Source organism: Polypterus senegalus, chromosome 5 (assembly GCF_016835505.1).
Source record: "Polypterus senegalus isolate Bchr_013 chromosome 5, ASM1683550v1, whole genome shotgun sequence".
Taxonomy (NCBI): domain Eukaryota; kingdom Metazoa; phylum Chordata; class Cladistia; order Polypteriformes; family Polypteridae; genus Polypterus; species Polypterus senegalus.
The window spans coordinates 31,927,553-31,941,851 of NC_053158.1; the positions used below are offsets into that span (position 1 = coordinate 31,927,553).

The window sequence follows — 14,299 nt, forward strand, 5'->3', positions numbered from 1 at the left end:
GTACTCCACAGATCAAGGCGCTATATAACCTGACATTCTGTTTGCCTTCTTAATGGCTTCTGAACACTGTCTGGGAGTTGATAGTGTCAAGCCCACTACGACTCCTAATTCCTTCTCATAAGACGTACTCTCGATTTTCCAACCGCCCATTGTGTACAATATCATTTATGTAGACTTTCACAAAAGGGGTTTGATACAGTCCCACATATGAAACTAGAAATTAGAGGCTGCAGGAGTCAGAGGTGCGGAAACAAAGCACACGGTGGAAAAAGTCAATGTCCAGCTAAAGGAAGACAGTGCAAACGAAGATGAGATGGTCAGGGATAGAATAGTGTTTGGCACAAACTCAGCGAGGAACCTTCGATGCATGTACTCCGAGCGGCTCACGTGAACTGACTGTGAATGCAGTACACACACAAAAAGCAAGAGCTCCAAAGAGCGCTGAACAAAAAACACATTACACAATTGAGAAGACAGCAAAAGAATATGAATCGTGTGACCGCATACAAGCATATTCATAAGTGCAGCTACTGCGGAAACAAAGCACACGGTGGAAAAAGTCAATGTCCAGCTAAAGGAAGACAGTGTAAAAAATGTGGTAAATTGAACCACTACGCTAAAGTTTGCAGCACTGGGAAAGGTAAACCCGTGCATGCAGTGCGTGATGTCTCAGATAAAGAGAAAGACGAGCTGTTTATTGATGCAGTAAGAAAGGAACAACCCTCTGAATCTGAACAAGCCTTTGTACACATATCAATAGGAAAGCAAGGTGTAAAGCTTAAGTTTAAATTAAGTTCATAGACACGCTGCCGCTAAATATTCGCAGGCAAATCCACAACTTAATACCGGGAATGAACACTTCGATGAATGAAACCTGTTATCTTTACAACGGTTGACAAACACGGAATATAACTTGAATACAACACATCCCCCAAATACGAACCTGATTGAAAGAAATAATGATAATCAAATCCTTGATGGCAGCAACACTCATAACAGTCACAAAACAATTACATTGACAATCATGTTACGTTATTTTTAAAATGTTTCCTTTTCTTTTTCATAACTTCTTTAACACACTACTTCTCCGCTGCGAAGTGCGGGTATTTTGCTAGTTATCAATAAAGGCTCCCATGTGATCTTTCACTTTGTTACAGTTAGGTCTGTAAGTATTTGGACAGTGACACCGTTTTAAAAATTTTGCCTGTATACACCACCACAATGGATTTGAAACAAAACAATAATTTGTAGAAGAAGCCCGGACACAGACAGACACAAGTCCCAAAACACGCACTATTTATTTTTATAGTTCCTGCACAATACACACAGTGCGCAAACCCCAATAAACTCAGTCCTTATCTCTTTTCTTTTCCTTTCCTTTATTCTGCCGCCTCCACTCCTCTCTCGCATGCTCTTTTCTCTGCCATCCGACTCTGGCTTCCCAAGTGGAGTGAGGTGGCCTCCTTTATACTGAACTGCTACAGGTGCTTTCCGATCAATTTCCGGAGCTGTCAGTTGAGCTTCTAAGCTCCAAGCCCGTGGCCCCAATGCAGCCCAAGGGGGCTTCCTTCTCGTGTCCCGGGGAGGTACTGCTAATGACATGTCCTCTCCTCAAAAGGGTGTCCCGACTGGCCAAGGACCCCGGCCGTCTGTCACAAATAACATAAGTGAAGTGTAGGCTTTCAGCATTAATTCAAAGGCTTTAACAGAAATATCATATGAGCCGTTTAGGAATGACAGCCATTTTTATATATGATCCCCTTATTTTCACAGGCTCTAAAGTATTTGGACAGACTAACATAATCATAAATATAACAATCACTTTCAATACTTGGTTGAAAATCCTTTACAGTCAATGACTGCCTGAAGTCTGAACCCATGGCCATCCCCAAGTGCTGGGTTTCCACTCCATGTTGTTTGAGATTATTTAGCAATTAAAACTTGGGTGAGTGGGCCACAGTTTTCCCACCCAGGGTCAATTCTTGTCTTATTCTTTACTTCTGCCTGTAATTGAAGAATAGGTTAATTTGTTTAAGGCATGTCCACAACAAAAAAATAAATAAATAAAAAAATCAGAGAGCACAAATATGTTATTTTTTATGTTGTTCTCCTTTCAGCTATGCTGCGGGGTAGGAAATGAAATGCCTCCCACAACTGATGAAAACAAACAGCCAGTGACTGGGCTCTAAAGGGCAGCTGGCCTCAATACATATAAATTACCGATTTGTGTTACAGCTCTGTTTGACAGATGACCACTCCAAAGTGGTGTGTCATCTTTTATTCACCAAGGGGACACCAGTGTGACATACAGGTTCCCAACACAAGTTGCTTTTACTTTTCTTTTATTAAAAAAAAAAATCATAATTGCTAGCTTTTGCTATTTTTTGGAGTTGGTTATGTGCAAACTGTTTGAGAGATAGTGAATCCAACTCTGACCTGCAGGATTTATATAGATACTTACTATCAATATTTGACCAAAAATAAAAAAATCACACAGAAAAGAAGACGCTTTTCAGAGCCGACCCTTTGGTGTGCCATTGCTGTTCGAAACGCCGCCTGCTGATCCGCTTCACAGATCACCTGCTCTAACATTTTGCTTGGAAATGCTTCATCAGACAGAGCGGCACTCATGTGAAATACTGCAGCGAGCTGAGCCCGAGTGAAACACTGCAGCAGGCCAACCATGGAGGCAATCTGTTCATGCTTACCTCTACAAAAAAGAGAATGCAGATGGGTCCTGTCTGGCCTGCCTTTCACAAGTAGGTCTACCATTAAAATGGATGAAATGATCTGAAAGCCCAGCCCACACACCATCAGCCCTCCATGCAAATCGTTTACACGGCTATTGTATTTCTTCAAGACAAGGCAACCGTCAGGAAAATCAAAGATTGTCCAGTTAAACTCTAGTCTGTCTTTTCTAATAAGATCAAGAAGATGGGAAATGCATTTGCTTGTAGTTGTGTAAAGTGGAGAGAGTTGTAGTAGTTAGGAGGGAACAAAATAACGTCAGCAATAAGAATGGTGCCTAGCTCTCTGTGAAATTCTTAAAAGCGTTTGACTATTATTATGTAAGATAGTTTGCCAACAAGTAGACGGTCCAGCGTCTGGTGTTTACTAACTGATCCCACTGTCTGTTTTGTGATATCTGTGTCAACATCATGGCTTGCCAGTTTGTATTTATGTAACTGTAGCATTTCATGCCAAGAGTCCAAATTCTAACTTCCACTTCAAAAGAAGATCTTACTCAGCTGCCAGTTCCATTATGGAAAGGTGTTTCTACATTTAATGCCTCATGCTAATCCCTTTTTTAACATACTGTATCCACAATTACACATTCATAATTCAAATAATAGATACATCTATTTAGGTTGTGAATAGTTCAGATTTTCGTCTGATTTCTATGACCCCCTGCACTTACACTCTGACTAGTGAAAAACGAGGGACTTTTACTACTGACTTCACAGAGGCAAGCGGCACAATGTTGGAACAATAAAACAAAAGCCCTAACCAGACCCCCAGATTTCTTCCCTTTGCCTCGCCTGTCTTGTGACTGCAAAAACAGATCCAGACTGGTGTGGTGAAAAATCAAAAGAGCTTGAAAGAGGGATGTAATTGATACGCTCAACACTTTTCTTCTTTACTTTATCATAAAGGCGTCAAATAATGGACTGTTACCTGAGTATCATCTGTAGCCGTGTTGCCTCATTAGCCCCCTGTGAAGGCTAGGGGGCACCAGTGAGCCCCAAACCCCAAACAAGAACACACCAACACAGTCCCGGGTTCAAATAAATTGTTTTTATTACACAAACACCTCATAAACACAAGCACAAACAAGTTGTTTCTTCTCCTCTCCTCTCTCTACCGTGCTGCTCTCCTCCAGTCGAGTGTTGCCTTCCTTCCTCCCAGCTCAGAGTTGTCTGCACAAGGCGGTGCAGTCCCTTTTATTGAGGACCCAGGAGTTCCTCAGGTACCAGGACTTTTGCCTGTTTGAAGTACTTCTGGTTCATATGAAAGTTCCCAGTTATAAGGAGTGTAACTCCCTGCAGGAGGGCTGTGTTACCGGACTACATTTCCCAACACGCCCTACTGGTTTCTGACCGGGCACTGATATCCAGGACTGCTGCTATCTAGCACCCTGGGAGAATAAACAGCCCTGAGTGACAGTCCTTCCCTACCCTTCCCTTTTATCCCAGTTAGGGAAGGTACTTCAAATATATCCGGCCGGGATGCCTGTACATCTGCTTGAGGCTTGTCATCTGGGTAAGGAATCTTCTCCTCCTTCATCTAGGATGTCTGTCCATCCATCTTGGGAGTCTTGTTTGGGTACAGCACCTTTCTCTCCTGTTAGTCCACTTGGGGCCTCCTGTCTGGGTAAGTCTGCTGTTCAGGATGCCCAACCATCCGTGTGGCACTTACGCTCCTCAGTTTTATGTTAACCCCCGGAAAAATGAGTCAAAAATGTTGAATTTTTTTCAACAAGAAGAAATATTATGTATAACAGAAATGCATAATTACCAAAATGTCAACATAAATACAGTAAGAGAGGTAAGTCTAGTGTCCACTGCTCTACTGACACAGATTTAGATAAAACATGACATATCTTAAAGTGACATGTTTTATGACAGTCACCAACACACACAGCCCAACGCTGCAATCGGGACAGCAGAAGTGTGTCTCTTTGCACACTTTTCTTATAATATTTTTTCTACTGCCTGAACATGAGAGAGTAGCATGTCTATACTTGATCCACACAATCAATGTGCCCTTTGTGTCATTGTAGGCTACCACAGCGCAGAGCATAGTGACTTCCACGTTACCCCAGTGGCGTAGCTAGGGGCGGGCGGAGGGAGCAGTCTGCTCTGGGTGGCACATTTTTGGGGGCGGCATTATTGGCCAAAAGGCTCAATACAATTCGTGTGTAAGCAGTAGGGTTCGGAAAAAATATGAATGATTGAAAAAAGTAACATTCTCTGATTTTTATCCACAAATGCTTCAAAAATCATTTTCAGACTGTCCTTCTGTGACGGCATCAGACACAGCAGTTGAAATATAAAATAAACATAAATATTACACTGATAATAATTTCTAGGAAGATAAACAACTAATTTACAATTTATAATTTCATTTCGTTATCAATCCGAATGTGTTCTTGCTCTGCGCAGAAAACATCCCCACCTCTCACTTGTACACTACACTGGTTCTGGTTTTCACAGCATAATTATATTAAACTAATGATTAGGACACGGCTTATCAGTGCGTCGATACTATATTCTTGTCTAGTTGATGATTATAAATAATTATATGTGAAAAATTATTGCTGTTTCTCTATATATGAATAAATCTATGCAAAATGTATCTTAAGTCAAACTTAAATTTTCTATTTAAATAGGTTAACATATTCAGATATGATGAAGGGCAGCAAATTGAAGCCCTGCCCCGAGCGGCACAAACTCGAGCTTCGTCACTGCGTTACCCCAGACACGGACCTTGACAGTTGCTGCGCTGTGAACAGTTCTTAGGGGGGCTAACGTCATTCTTGTCTTTTCACTTGATTGTAATCACCTTGTCTTTTTTCCAAGCTGAAGCTTTACACGACTGAATTTAGTTTCACAATCCTTGTTAATGTCCGATGACCAATTCATATTGTTGTCACTATTGTTGATTCAACTAATGTTTCAGTTTTCAGTTCATTCTAAAACTGGCTTTACATTTTTTCTTTACTCGTCATTGTGTTGTTTTGAGTGAAGGCTCCAACTCACTCATGGAACATAGAGAGGCAAAATGTATAGGCAGCATTGTTATTTTATCAGCAGCCATACCGCTTGCACTTCAGGACAGGTCATCCACCTGAAGCTAAGCATGTTTGGGCTTAGAAAAAGATTGGGTTGCTGCTGGAAGAGGTTTGGGGAAGCCAGCAGGGGGCGCTTATCCTGTAGTCTGAATGTGGATCCCAATGCCCCAATGCAGTGACGGGGACACTGTGCTCTAAAAATGGAGCTGCCCTTCAGATGAGATGCAGAACTGAGGCCCTGACTCTCTGTGGTCATAAAAGATCCCTGGGAATCCTTTTGTAAAGAGCAGGGTGTATCCTGATGTCCAGGCTAAATTGCCCACCCCAGCCTAGTCATTCTGGCCCCCCAATCATCCCTTGTCTCTAATTGGCTATCTGTCACCACTTCACCACCTAACAGCTAAGGGGTAATGAGTGTACGGCGCAAAAATGGATGTCATCATAACATCCAGGTGGATGCTGTGACACGGAGATGTGTCCCCAAAGTAACAAGCAGTTGAAACTGGCACAACTCTGAGCGCATGGCAGTACAACGAGGCATTTAATTAGTGTAGTTCCAGTAACAGGGGAAAGCCGAGAGTGAAGGCATTTATGTAAAAGGACTTACTGTCGGTCATCTGCGTATTGGGGTGTACCATAGCTCCTTATTCTCCAGTAGTTTTCTTGCAAATAAAGGAGTGCATGCTGGTCAAGATGCCATTTTAAGTGGGGTGCTGAGATCGGGTTCACGCACAGCTCTCAGGAAGCTGGAAAAGACAGCCAGGAGGGTATTGAGGTTTCTTTGGTTTAAAGTTTTTTTTTTAGTTTGCTTTATTGTGACTGTAGATGTACAGTAGAACGATTATTTTTGATATTATTGTTTCTATTAGGTGGTGTTAGGTTTAGTTAGGCTCTGAGTTATATAGGTCATTGTCCCCTTTAAGGGAATTCAGTTATTTCCATCCAGCAGCAGGGTAGCCTGAGAGGGAAGGGGCATCATCATCATGGGGGTCTAGTTAACCCACCAACATCCCAGAGTTGAAGCTGTTCTGTATGGAGGAATGGGCTAAAATTCCTCAAAGTCGGTGTGCAGGAATGATCAAAAGTTACCGGAAACGTTTAGTTGCAGTTATTGCTTCAAAGGGGGGGTCACACCAGATACTGAAAGCAAAGGTTCACATACTTTTGCCACTCACAAATATGTAATATTTGATTATTTTCCTTAATAAATAAATGACCAAGTATAATATTTTTGTCTCATTTGTTTAACTGGTTTCTCTTTATCTACTTTTAGGACTTGAGTGAAAATCTGATGATGTTTTAGGTCATATTTATGCAGAAATATAGAAAATTCTAAAGGGTTCACAAACTTTCAAGCACAACTGTAGATTGAAAGATAACAGTATAATAGAACATAATAAATAAGTAAAATTATGTGAATAAAGTAGAATTAAGTGGTAAGGCGCAGTAGTGCAGTGATTATTGTGCAAAACCAAAGTTAGACAGATGCATAGTTAAATGACAGACCAATTCCAAAACAAGGTAAGGGTAGATGGCATAGTACAACTTACAGTCCAGTCTAAGTATGTGGAGGGTCATAGATGAGATGGCATGTTTTGATTTCACAGTCTTATGGCTTGAGAATAGAAACTCCTTCCGAGTCTCTCTGTCCTGGCTAGGATGCTACAAAACCATTTGCCTGATTTTAACAGATGAAACAGGCTATTGCTGGGATGAGAGGAGTCTTTGAAATAATCCTGAGAGCTCTGGTCCTGTATCTTCTGGTGTAAATGTCCTGCATAGATGGTAGAGGTGACCTGCAGCAGCGTTCCGCTGCACAGATCACTCTCTGTAGGGCTTTATGGTCCTGAACACAGCAGTTTCCAAACCAGGATGTAATGTTCTGTGTTGGATACTTTCCACAGCGTCAGAGTAGAAAGTCTTTAGAATCCCTGAAGAGACCCCAAACTTCCTATGCTGTCTGAGATGGTAGAGTCTCCGCTTTGCCCTTTTGGAATGAACTTGGATGTGTTCAGACCATATCAGGTCCTCAGAGATGTGAACCCCCAGGTACTTAAAACTGTTCACCCTTTTCACTTGAGTCCCGTTAATGATGAGGGGCTTATAGTCCCGCTGCTCTCTCCTGCTGAAGTCCACCACCAGCTCCTTGGTTTTGCTGACATTGAGCTGGAGGCAGTTTTCCTGACACCACAATGTCAGGTTCGCAACTCCATCCATGTAGGCCGTCTCATCGTTGTTCACGATGAAGCCCAGTACCACCGTGTCATATGCAAACTTCACGATAGTGTTGGAGGAATACATGGCCGTGCAGTCATGGGTGTAGTACAGCAGGGAGCTAAGAACACACCCTTGAGGAGCTCCTGTGTTGATGGTAATGGTGTTGGAAACACAGTTACCAACCCTCACTCCCTGTGTTCTGCCAGTGAGAAAGTCCAGCACCCACATACACAAGCGGTTGCTGAGTCCTAAGTCCCTCAGTTTCACAAACAGCCTATAGGGTATTATTGTATTGAATGCTGAACTATAGTCAATGAACAACAATCTCACATAATTCCCTTGTTTCTTGTCCACATGGCTGAGGGTGCTGTGCAGTACATGGGAAATGGCATCCTCCGTCGATCTGTTAGGACGGTAGGCGAACTGGAGTGGGTCAACAATGCTTGGGATAGAGGATGAGATGATGTCTTTCAGTAGCCTCTCGAACACCTTCATGACTACTGATGCAACAGGTAGGTAGCCATTCAGGCACATGGGCTTATTGTTCTTTTGAACAGGAACGATTGTGGATCTTTTGAAGCACATAGGAACCTCAGATTGTGCTAGAGACTCGTTGAAGATGGTGGTGAGTGCTCCAGCTAGTTGTTCAGTGCAGCAACGCAGCAGGTGTCCTGAGATCCTGTCTGGCCCTGCCACTTTCCTGATGTTTACTCACTTCAGTGCTGCACGCATATCGCGCTTTGCAATGCTGATGATGTCATCATCCTCCGTAGTCAGGCAATAGTTAGCGCTAGCTGCGTAGTCAGTCTCAAAATGGGCATAAAACACGTTGAGTTCATTAGTAAATGCAAATGCAGAGTCTGCGCTTACCGTCGCGTGAGATTTTCCATTATAGTCCGTGATGGTATGCAATCCGTGCCACATGCTCTATATGTTTCCCTGTTGAAAGTGCAGCTCTACTCGCTCCTGATACTGGTGTTTGGCGACAGTCACCTCATGTCAAACGCCGTATGACGCAAGTAATGAGCACAGCATTAAAAAGCAGCAGTTTGAGCATTTACTGCCGTGCGGATAGATCTGTCAACCCACGGTTTCTGGTTGGGAAAAGATTTAACTCTCGCCATAGGGACAACTTCATCAGCAAGCATACTAACAAAGCTAACTACTGCTTCCACAAACTCATTTATGTCATCTGCATAATTTGGAAATTGTCCCAGTCTACATCATCAAGCGTGTCTGCAGCGTGGCTTCTGATTGGGCAGACCAACGCTTCACATCCCTGGTGACCATAGCTTCATGTAAAATGGCTTTCTGGCCTTGCTTGTACGGGGTGCAGCAGTGATCCAGAACTCCCCTAGTTGGACACGTAACATGTTGGGGGAAGTTCGGCATTACTTGTCTGAGGTTTGCCTTATTAAAGTCCCCTGCCACGATGAATGCTGCTTCAGGGTGTTTGTTTTGAGTCATACACAGAACATCGTGGAGTTCAGACAAAGCCGTGGCTGCGTCTGCGTGGGGTGGGATGTAGACCGCCGTGGCAATGACCGAGGTAAACTCGAGAGACTGATAGTGAGGATGACATTTGACGATTAGATACTCCAGATGAGGCGAGCAGTAGCCGGAGAGAATGGAAGCATTCCTGGCATTGCACCATTTGTTATTAGTCATGAAGCAGACTCCCCCACCTTTAGCTTTGTTAAACACCGTTCTGTCCATGCGAAACACAGAGAATGAGTCCGAAGGTGTTACGGCTTGGTCCGGCACTGTGGGGGTCAGCCATGTCTCCGTGAAGCAGAAAATGTTACAATCCGTCATGTCGTGCTGGAAAGTAACTTGCTCTCACGTCATCCAGCTTGTTCTCCTGTGACTGAACATTAGCCAGCAGGATGCTAGGCAGTGTTGGACGATGTGCTTGTTGTCTCAGTCTGTTTCGGATGCCGTCGCATTTCCCACACCGCTTCTTTGTTCGTCACCATGGGTCAGCGTCGCTTCTAGTGTTGTCGTCTGGGTTGTGGAGTATCTCAGCTGGCCACGACGGATTGGGCTTAAAAGTGTCCGAAATAAAAGTAGAGAACCAGTTTCCAATTTCCAAAAGTGTTCTACTATCATAAATTACTAACCCCGATGTTGTCTGTAATTGAAGAAATAATAAATAAGGGAAATAAAGTAAAAAAATGCAGTCTAGACGGAGCGGTCAGGAAGGCTTTGGAATGTGGCCGCGCCATCCTCGATCATCATCACCTTCCCTAATGAACACCCTTTTTTGCACAAAATGACCAAAAAGTGTTAGTTACAGCTGGACTGTAGAGAGTTCCCTTTTTTCCCAATCTAATGGATTGTCTTGTCCTTCATGCACGTCATGGTTTTCTATGGATCTTAGTCTTCTCGAACTCCAATGATTTTCCTTATCTTGAGCTTTCATGACCATTTACAGCTGCTGGTTGGTGGGATAGTTGGGAATTTTGTCTTGATCATAAGAGAGAAGCAGGACTCTTTGCTGAAGGTTATCCCACAGAAAAGCAGAATGCTTCAGCACAACACTAGTGACAGTGAGGGTCCAATGGCAGATGTTATATTGGACATTGAGAATGAGATTTCACTTCTAGAAGTCATCAGCTGACAGTAAAACACATTAGCAGGGAATAACAATGGAGAGTGAGACATCTTTGAAGATGATGAACTGTGTTGATTATGTCAGCCTATTGCCCAGTTCTATGCCCACCCAGAATCCATCTGACCACTATGAAAGCCTGGCTGCAACCATTTTCATCAGCGCTGCCCCACTGTTACATTCATACATCCAACATGTACTGTGATGCTTACATCTAACCACCTCATGAACATCAACAATTCAGACTCCAAACTCATCCATCTTCACTGTTGAGCCATTCTGGGTGTTCTGTAGTGACAATTCAAGCCTCCATGGATCACCGTAATCCAACTCTGTTTGGCTATCACCTGCTTATGGCAAGCCCAGTGCTCAGCCCTGGAGTAGTAATCAGAAATGGAAGAGACATGCAAACCCAGCCATTCACACAGTGGGCTGAACTCCCACATCAGTTTTTATGTAAAATGGTTAATTGTCCTCGATGGCACATCTGACCCGGAATAAAAAATGCCAGGCTAAATGTGGACTTTCTCACGGTGGCCTGCTTTTCTTTCACTTCCTAAAGACATGGCAGCTTGGTAGACTGGTAAATCTAAATTGCCGCTGTGTGGATAGGAGACTATGGAGAGCTAATTGAGTGCACCCCATAATATGCTGGTTTCTGATGCGGACCGGATAGTCTGAAGCCCTCACGGCCGTGTATTAGAATGAGACAAACTGAATAAACAAAAGAAACAAAGTGTCTGAAAGAAGCAAAAATTCTACACAAAATCAAATTGTTAAAGAAGGTTCTTACCTTTCAAGTGGTTTCCGCCAATAGCATATAGACGATCGTTCATTCCTGCCAAAACGTGAATCGCTCGTTTTGTGTTCATATCCTGCTTCCTGGCCCATACATCCATTGCTGGGTCATAGCAGTACAGCCAGGAGACATATTCACCATTGTGGACACCACCTGAGGGCAAAGCATGAATGCATTTATTACGTGATGAAGGCACCTGCCTAGATCGACTCAATTATCTCACACGAGTTATGAGGAAGAAACGGACATAAATGTGTCACTAGTCAGATAATTTGTGTTTAGCATGTCTGTTAAACAAAATTGTATGTACGCAAAAGTAACACCACATTATGGAGAGTTAAATGACAAGGTCATAAACACTTCACTCAATGGTTAGAAGGCTTTCCTTCTAAAATGTACCATATGATTGTGTTAAAAGCAGCATCTCTTCGTCATTCTTTGCCTACACTGATGCCCTCTTAACTACCAGTTACCTGCCAACATTTTCCTATGGCATCCCAGCCACGAGCACACTAATGAATGCAATGGGAGCAGCTGAGCAACTCTAGTATACAGCAGTATCCCATCAGTCATTCTTTTTATCCAGTCGCTTTCTACAGTAGACTGACTGTCCTCCTGCAGCCCTGGGCAATACCTGTGGTAGTTTTGTGTGCTTCTGAATGCTTTATCAAGTGGTATTGTTGTTAAAATCTCTACCAGTGTTGTGCAAGTTCACACCTCACAAGAACTCGCTCAAAGTTCAATTCACGCAGATTAAAATGAATCAATTCACGTTCATAGTTCACCATTTCAATTTTGAACTAGTTCATGTTCAGTTCGTTTTCTATTGTTTAAGAAGTGAGAATAAATGACCCATGAGTTTACTTTCTTCAATTTTTAATTCCTTATATTAGGCTATTACAGCGTTCTTGAAAAAAATACAGTAATTATGAAGATTGAGTTATACCCAGCAACAAACACGTATAACCATATATGCTAATATCCTCTCTGTCAAAAAAGAAATTAAAAGGGTGCAAGTATACATATAAATTACTGCTCTAGTCCCAACTTTGAGACACAAATGGTGACTGTGGGACCAGCGTGTAGGTGAACTAATGTATTACGCTGCCAGTCAAAATTTACGTCACATATTGCTTGTCCAACAGGGAAAAAAATAAAGTGGCCTTGTGTAGTACATTTTCCTGAAAGTGAAAGCGGAGCTTCACAATATGCTCGTGTCAGCAGGGGTGCAGCTTAAGCACAAGCAGGCAGACACAGACGGTGCCGATTTGATTTTATATTATTTTTTCCAAATACAAATAAATGGCAAAAAATTCGTACAGAATAAATATTCGTAAAAAATCCACCATTTGTGCTTATCTGAATAACGTATTTGGATTCGGCTCCACCCTTACATTACAGGGTAAGGAAAAACGTTTAATGTGGACCTAAACCAGATCCAGAATGTCACCTAAAACTGAACGAGCTCACGTTCAAGTTCTTCACTTGCAAATATGTTACGTTAAGTTCACTGTTCTTAGAAAAATGAGCTTGTTGAACTGATCTCTACTTTACACTTTCAGAGTAATCGGTTTAAATCTAGTGTACATTTGTCCAAGTCTAGATTGGCTTTCTCTGGATACTCCATTTTCCTCAAAGATGTGCAGATTATGTTGACCGTTTAACCTAAACAGGCCTGCCTTACGTTGTGTGTGAGGGACTTGTCTGTTATCAGAATCCCTACCTAAAAATGAACAAAGACATTTTTTTTTCTTTTCTGTTGCTGGAATTGTAATGTGCTTTACTAAAGACAATATGGGAAATTGTCCAGTCTACAAGAATCTTAGTATTTAACAGACAAGGGGTCAGCTGAGGAGATTAATGATAAACTAAAGATTTTCATACATAGTAAATGGAAACATTGTAAAGGCCAATAGGGCAATACAATAAATAAACCAACTAAACCAATAAAGACAGCATTTACAAAGTGTGGTCAAAAATTATTAAAAGCTTAAGACGCTACTTCTAGATATTTTCAGCACACCACCTGGAAATAATATCTCAGGTACAGTAATTTTAGAAGTGACCAGAAACAAAGATGTAGACAAGCTAAAATGACATCAGATTTAGGCTAATAAGTAAAACAAAAACATCCATCCCACTATATCCTAACTACAGGGTCACAGGGGTCTGCTGCAGCCAATCCCAGCCAACACAGCGCGCAAGGCAGGAAACAAACCCCAGGCAGGGCGCACACACACACTAGGGACAATTTAGAATCGCCAAAGAAATCTAACCTGCATGGCTTTGGACTGTGGGAGGAAACCAGAGCACCCGGTGGAAACCCACACAGACACGGGGAGAACATGCAAACTCCACGCAGGGAGGACCCGGCTCTCCCAACTGCGAGGCAGCAGCGCTACCCACTGCGCCACTCCAAAGCAAAAACATAATAGTCAAAAATATGCATAGAGACCGAAACCAGAAATTGTTCTAATTGGTGTGTTTAAAATCTTTTCTGCCTTTTACAGGTTGTTTTTTTGGACTTGTAACTAAACTGGGATGTTTGACCTGACAAAATTAAAATTTTGGCACTTATTTTTTGTGGTTTTGATTTCTGAAAGATTTTTTGATCATCTTCCCTTGATGTCTTATTGTATTCTTGCAAGTGGTCACTGACGTCTTGAAGCATCACTGCAATTTTTGGATCAAATTAACATCTGGTGTACAAATTTCTATATTTCCCTTAACAGTTTTTTTGACTCCGCTTCTGAATTGTATTTAGTGATTTCTGGTTCATTTAAGAGATATTTTTTTTCTCTCTGGTATTGACATATCTTTGACTGTGCTCGATCTCCTGATCCCTTTATTCAAATTTTTTCAACGACTGCTGAGTCAGAAC

The 14,299-nt window shown here is 42.2% G+C and overlaps 1 protein-coding gene across 1 annotated transcript in view; it reads right to left on the reverse strand.

The window, feature by feature from the left end:
- The window catches only part of klhl14 (kelch-like family member 14), a 110,941-nt gene that overhangs the window by 15,102 nt on the left and 81,540 nt on the right, over nucleotides 1-14,299 (reverse strand). The window contains exon 7 of the mRNA XM_039754436.1: nucleotides 11,413-11,571. Within this exon, the coding sequence (XP_039610370.1) occupies nucleotides 11,413-11,571 (159 nt within the window). The remainder of the gene's footprint in view (nucleotides 1-11,412; nucleotides 11,572-14,299) is intronic.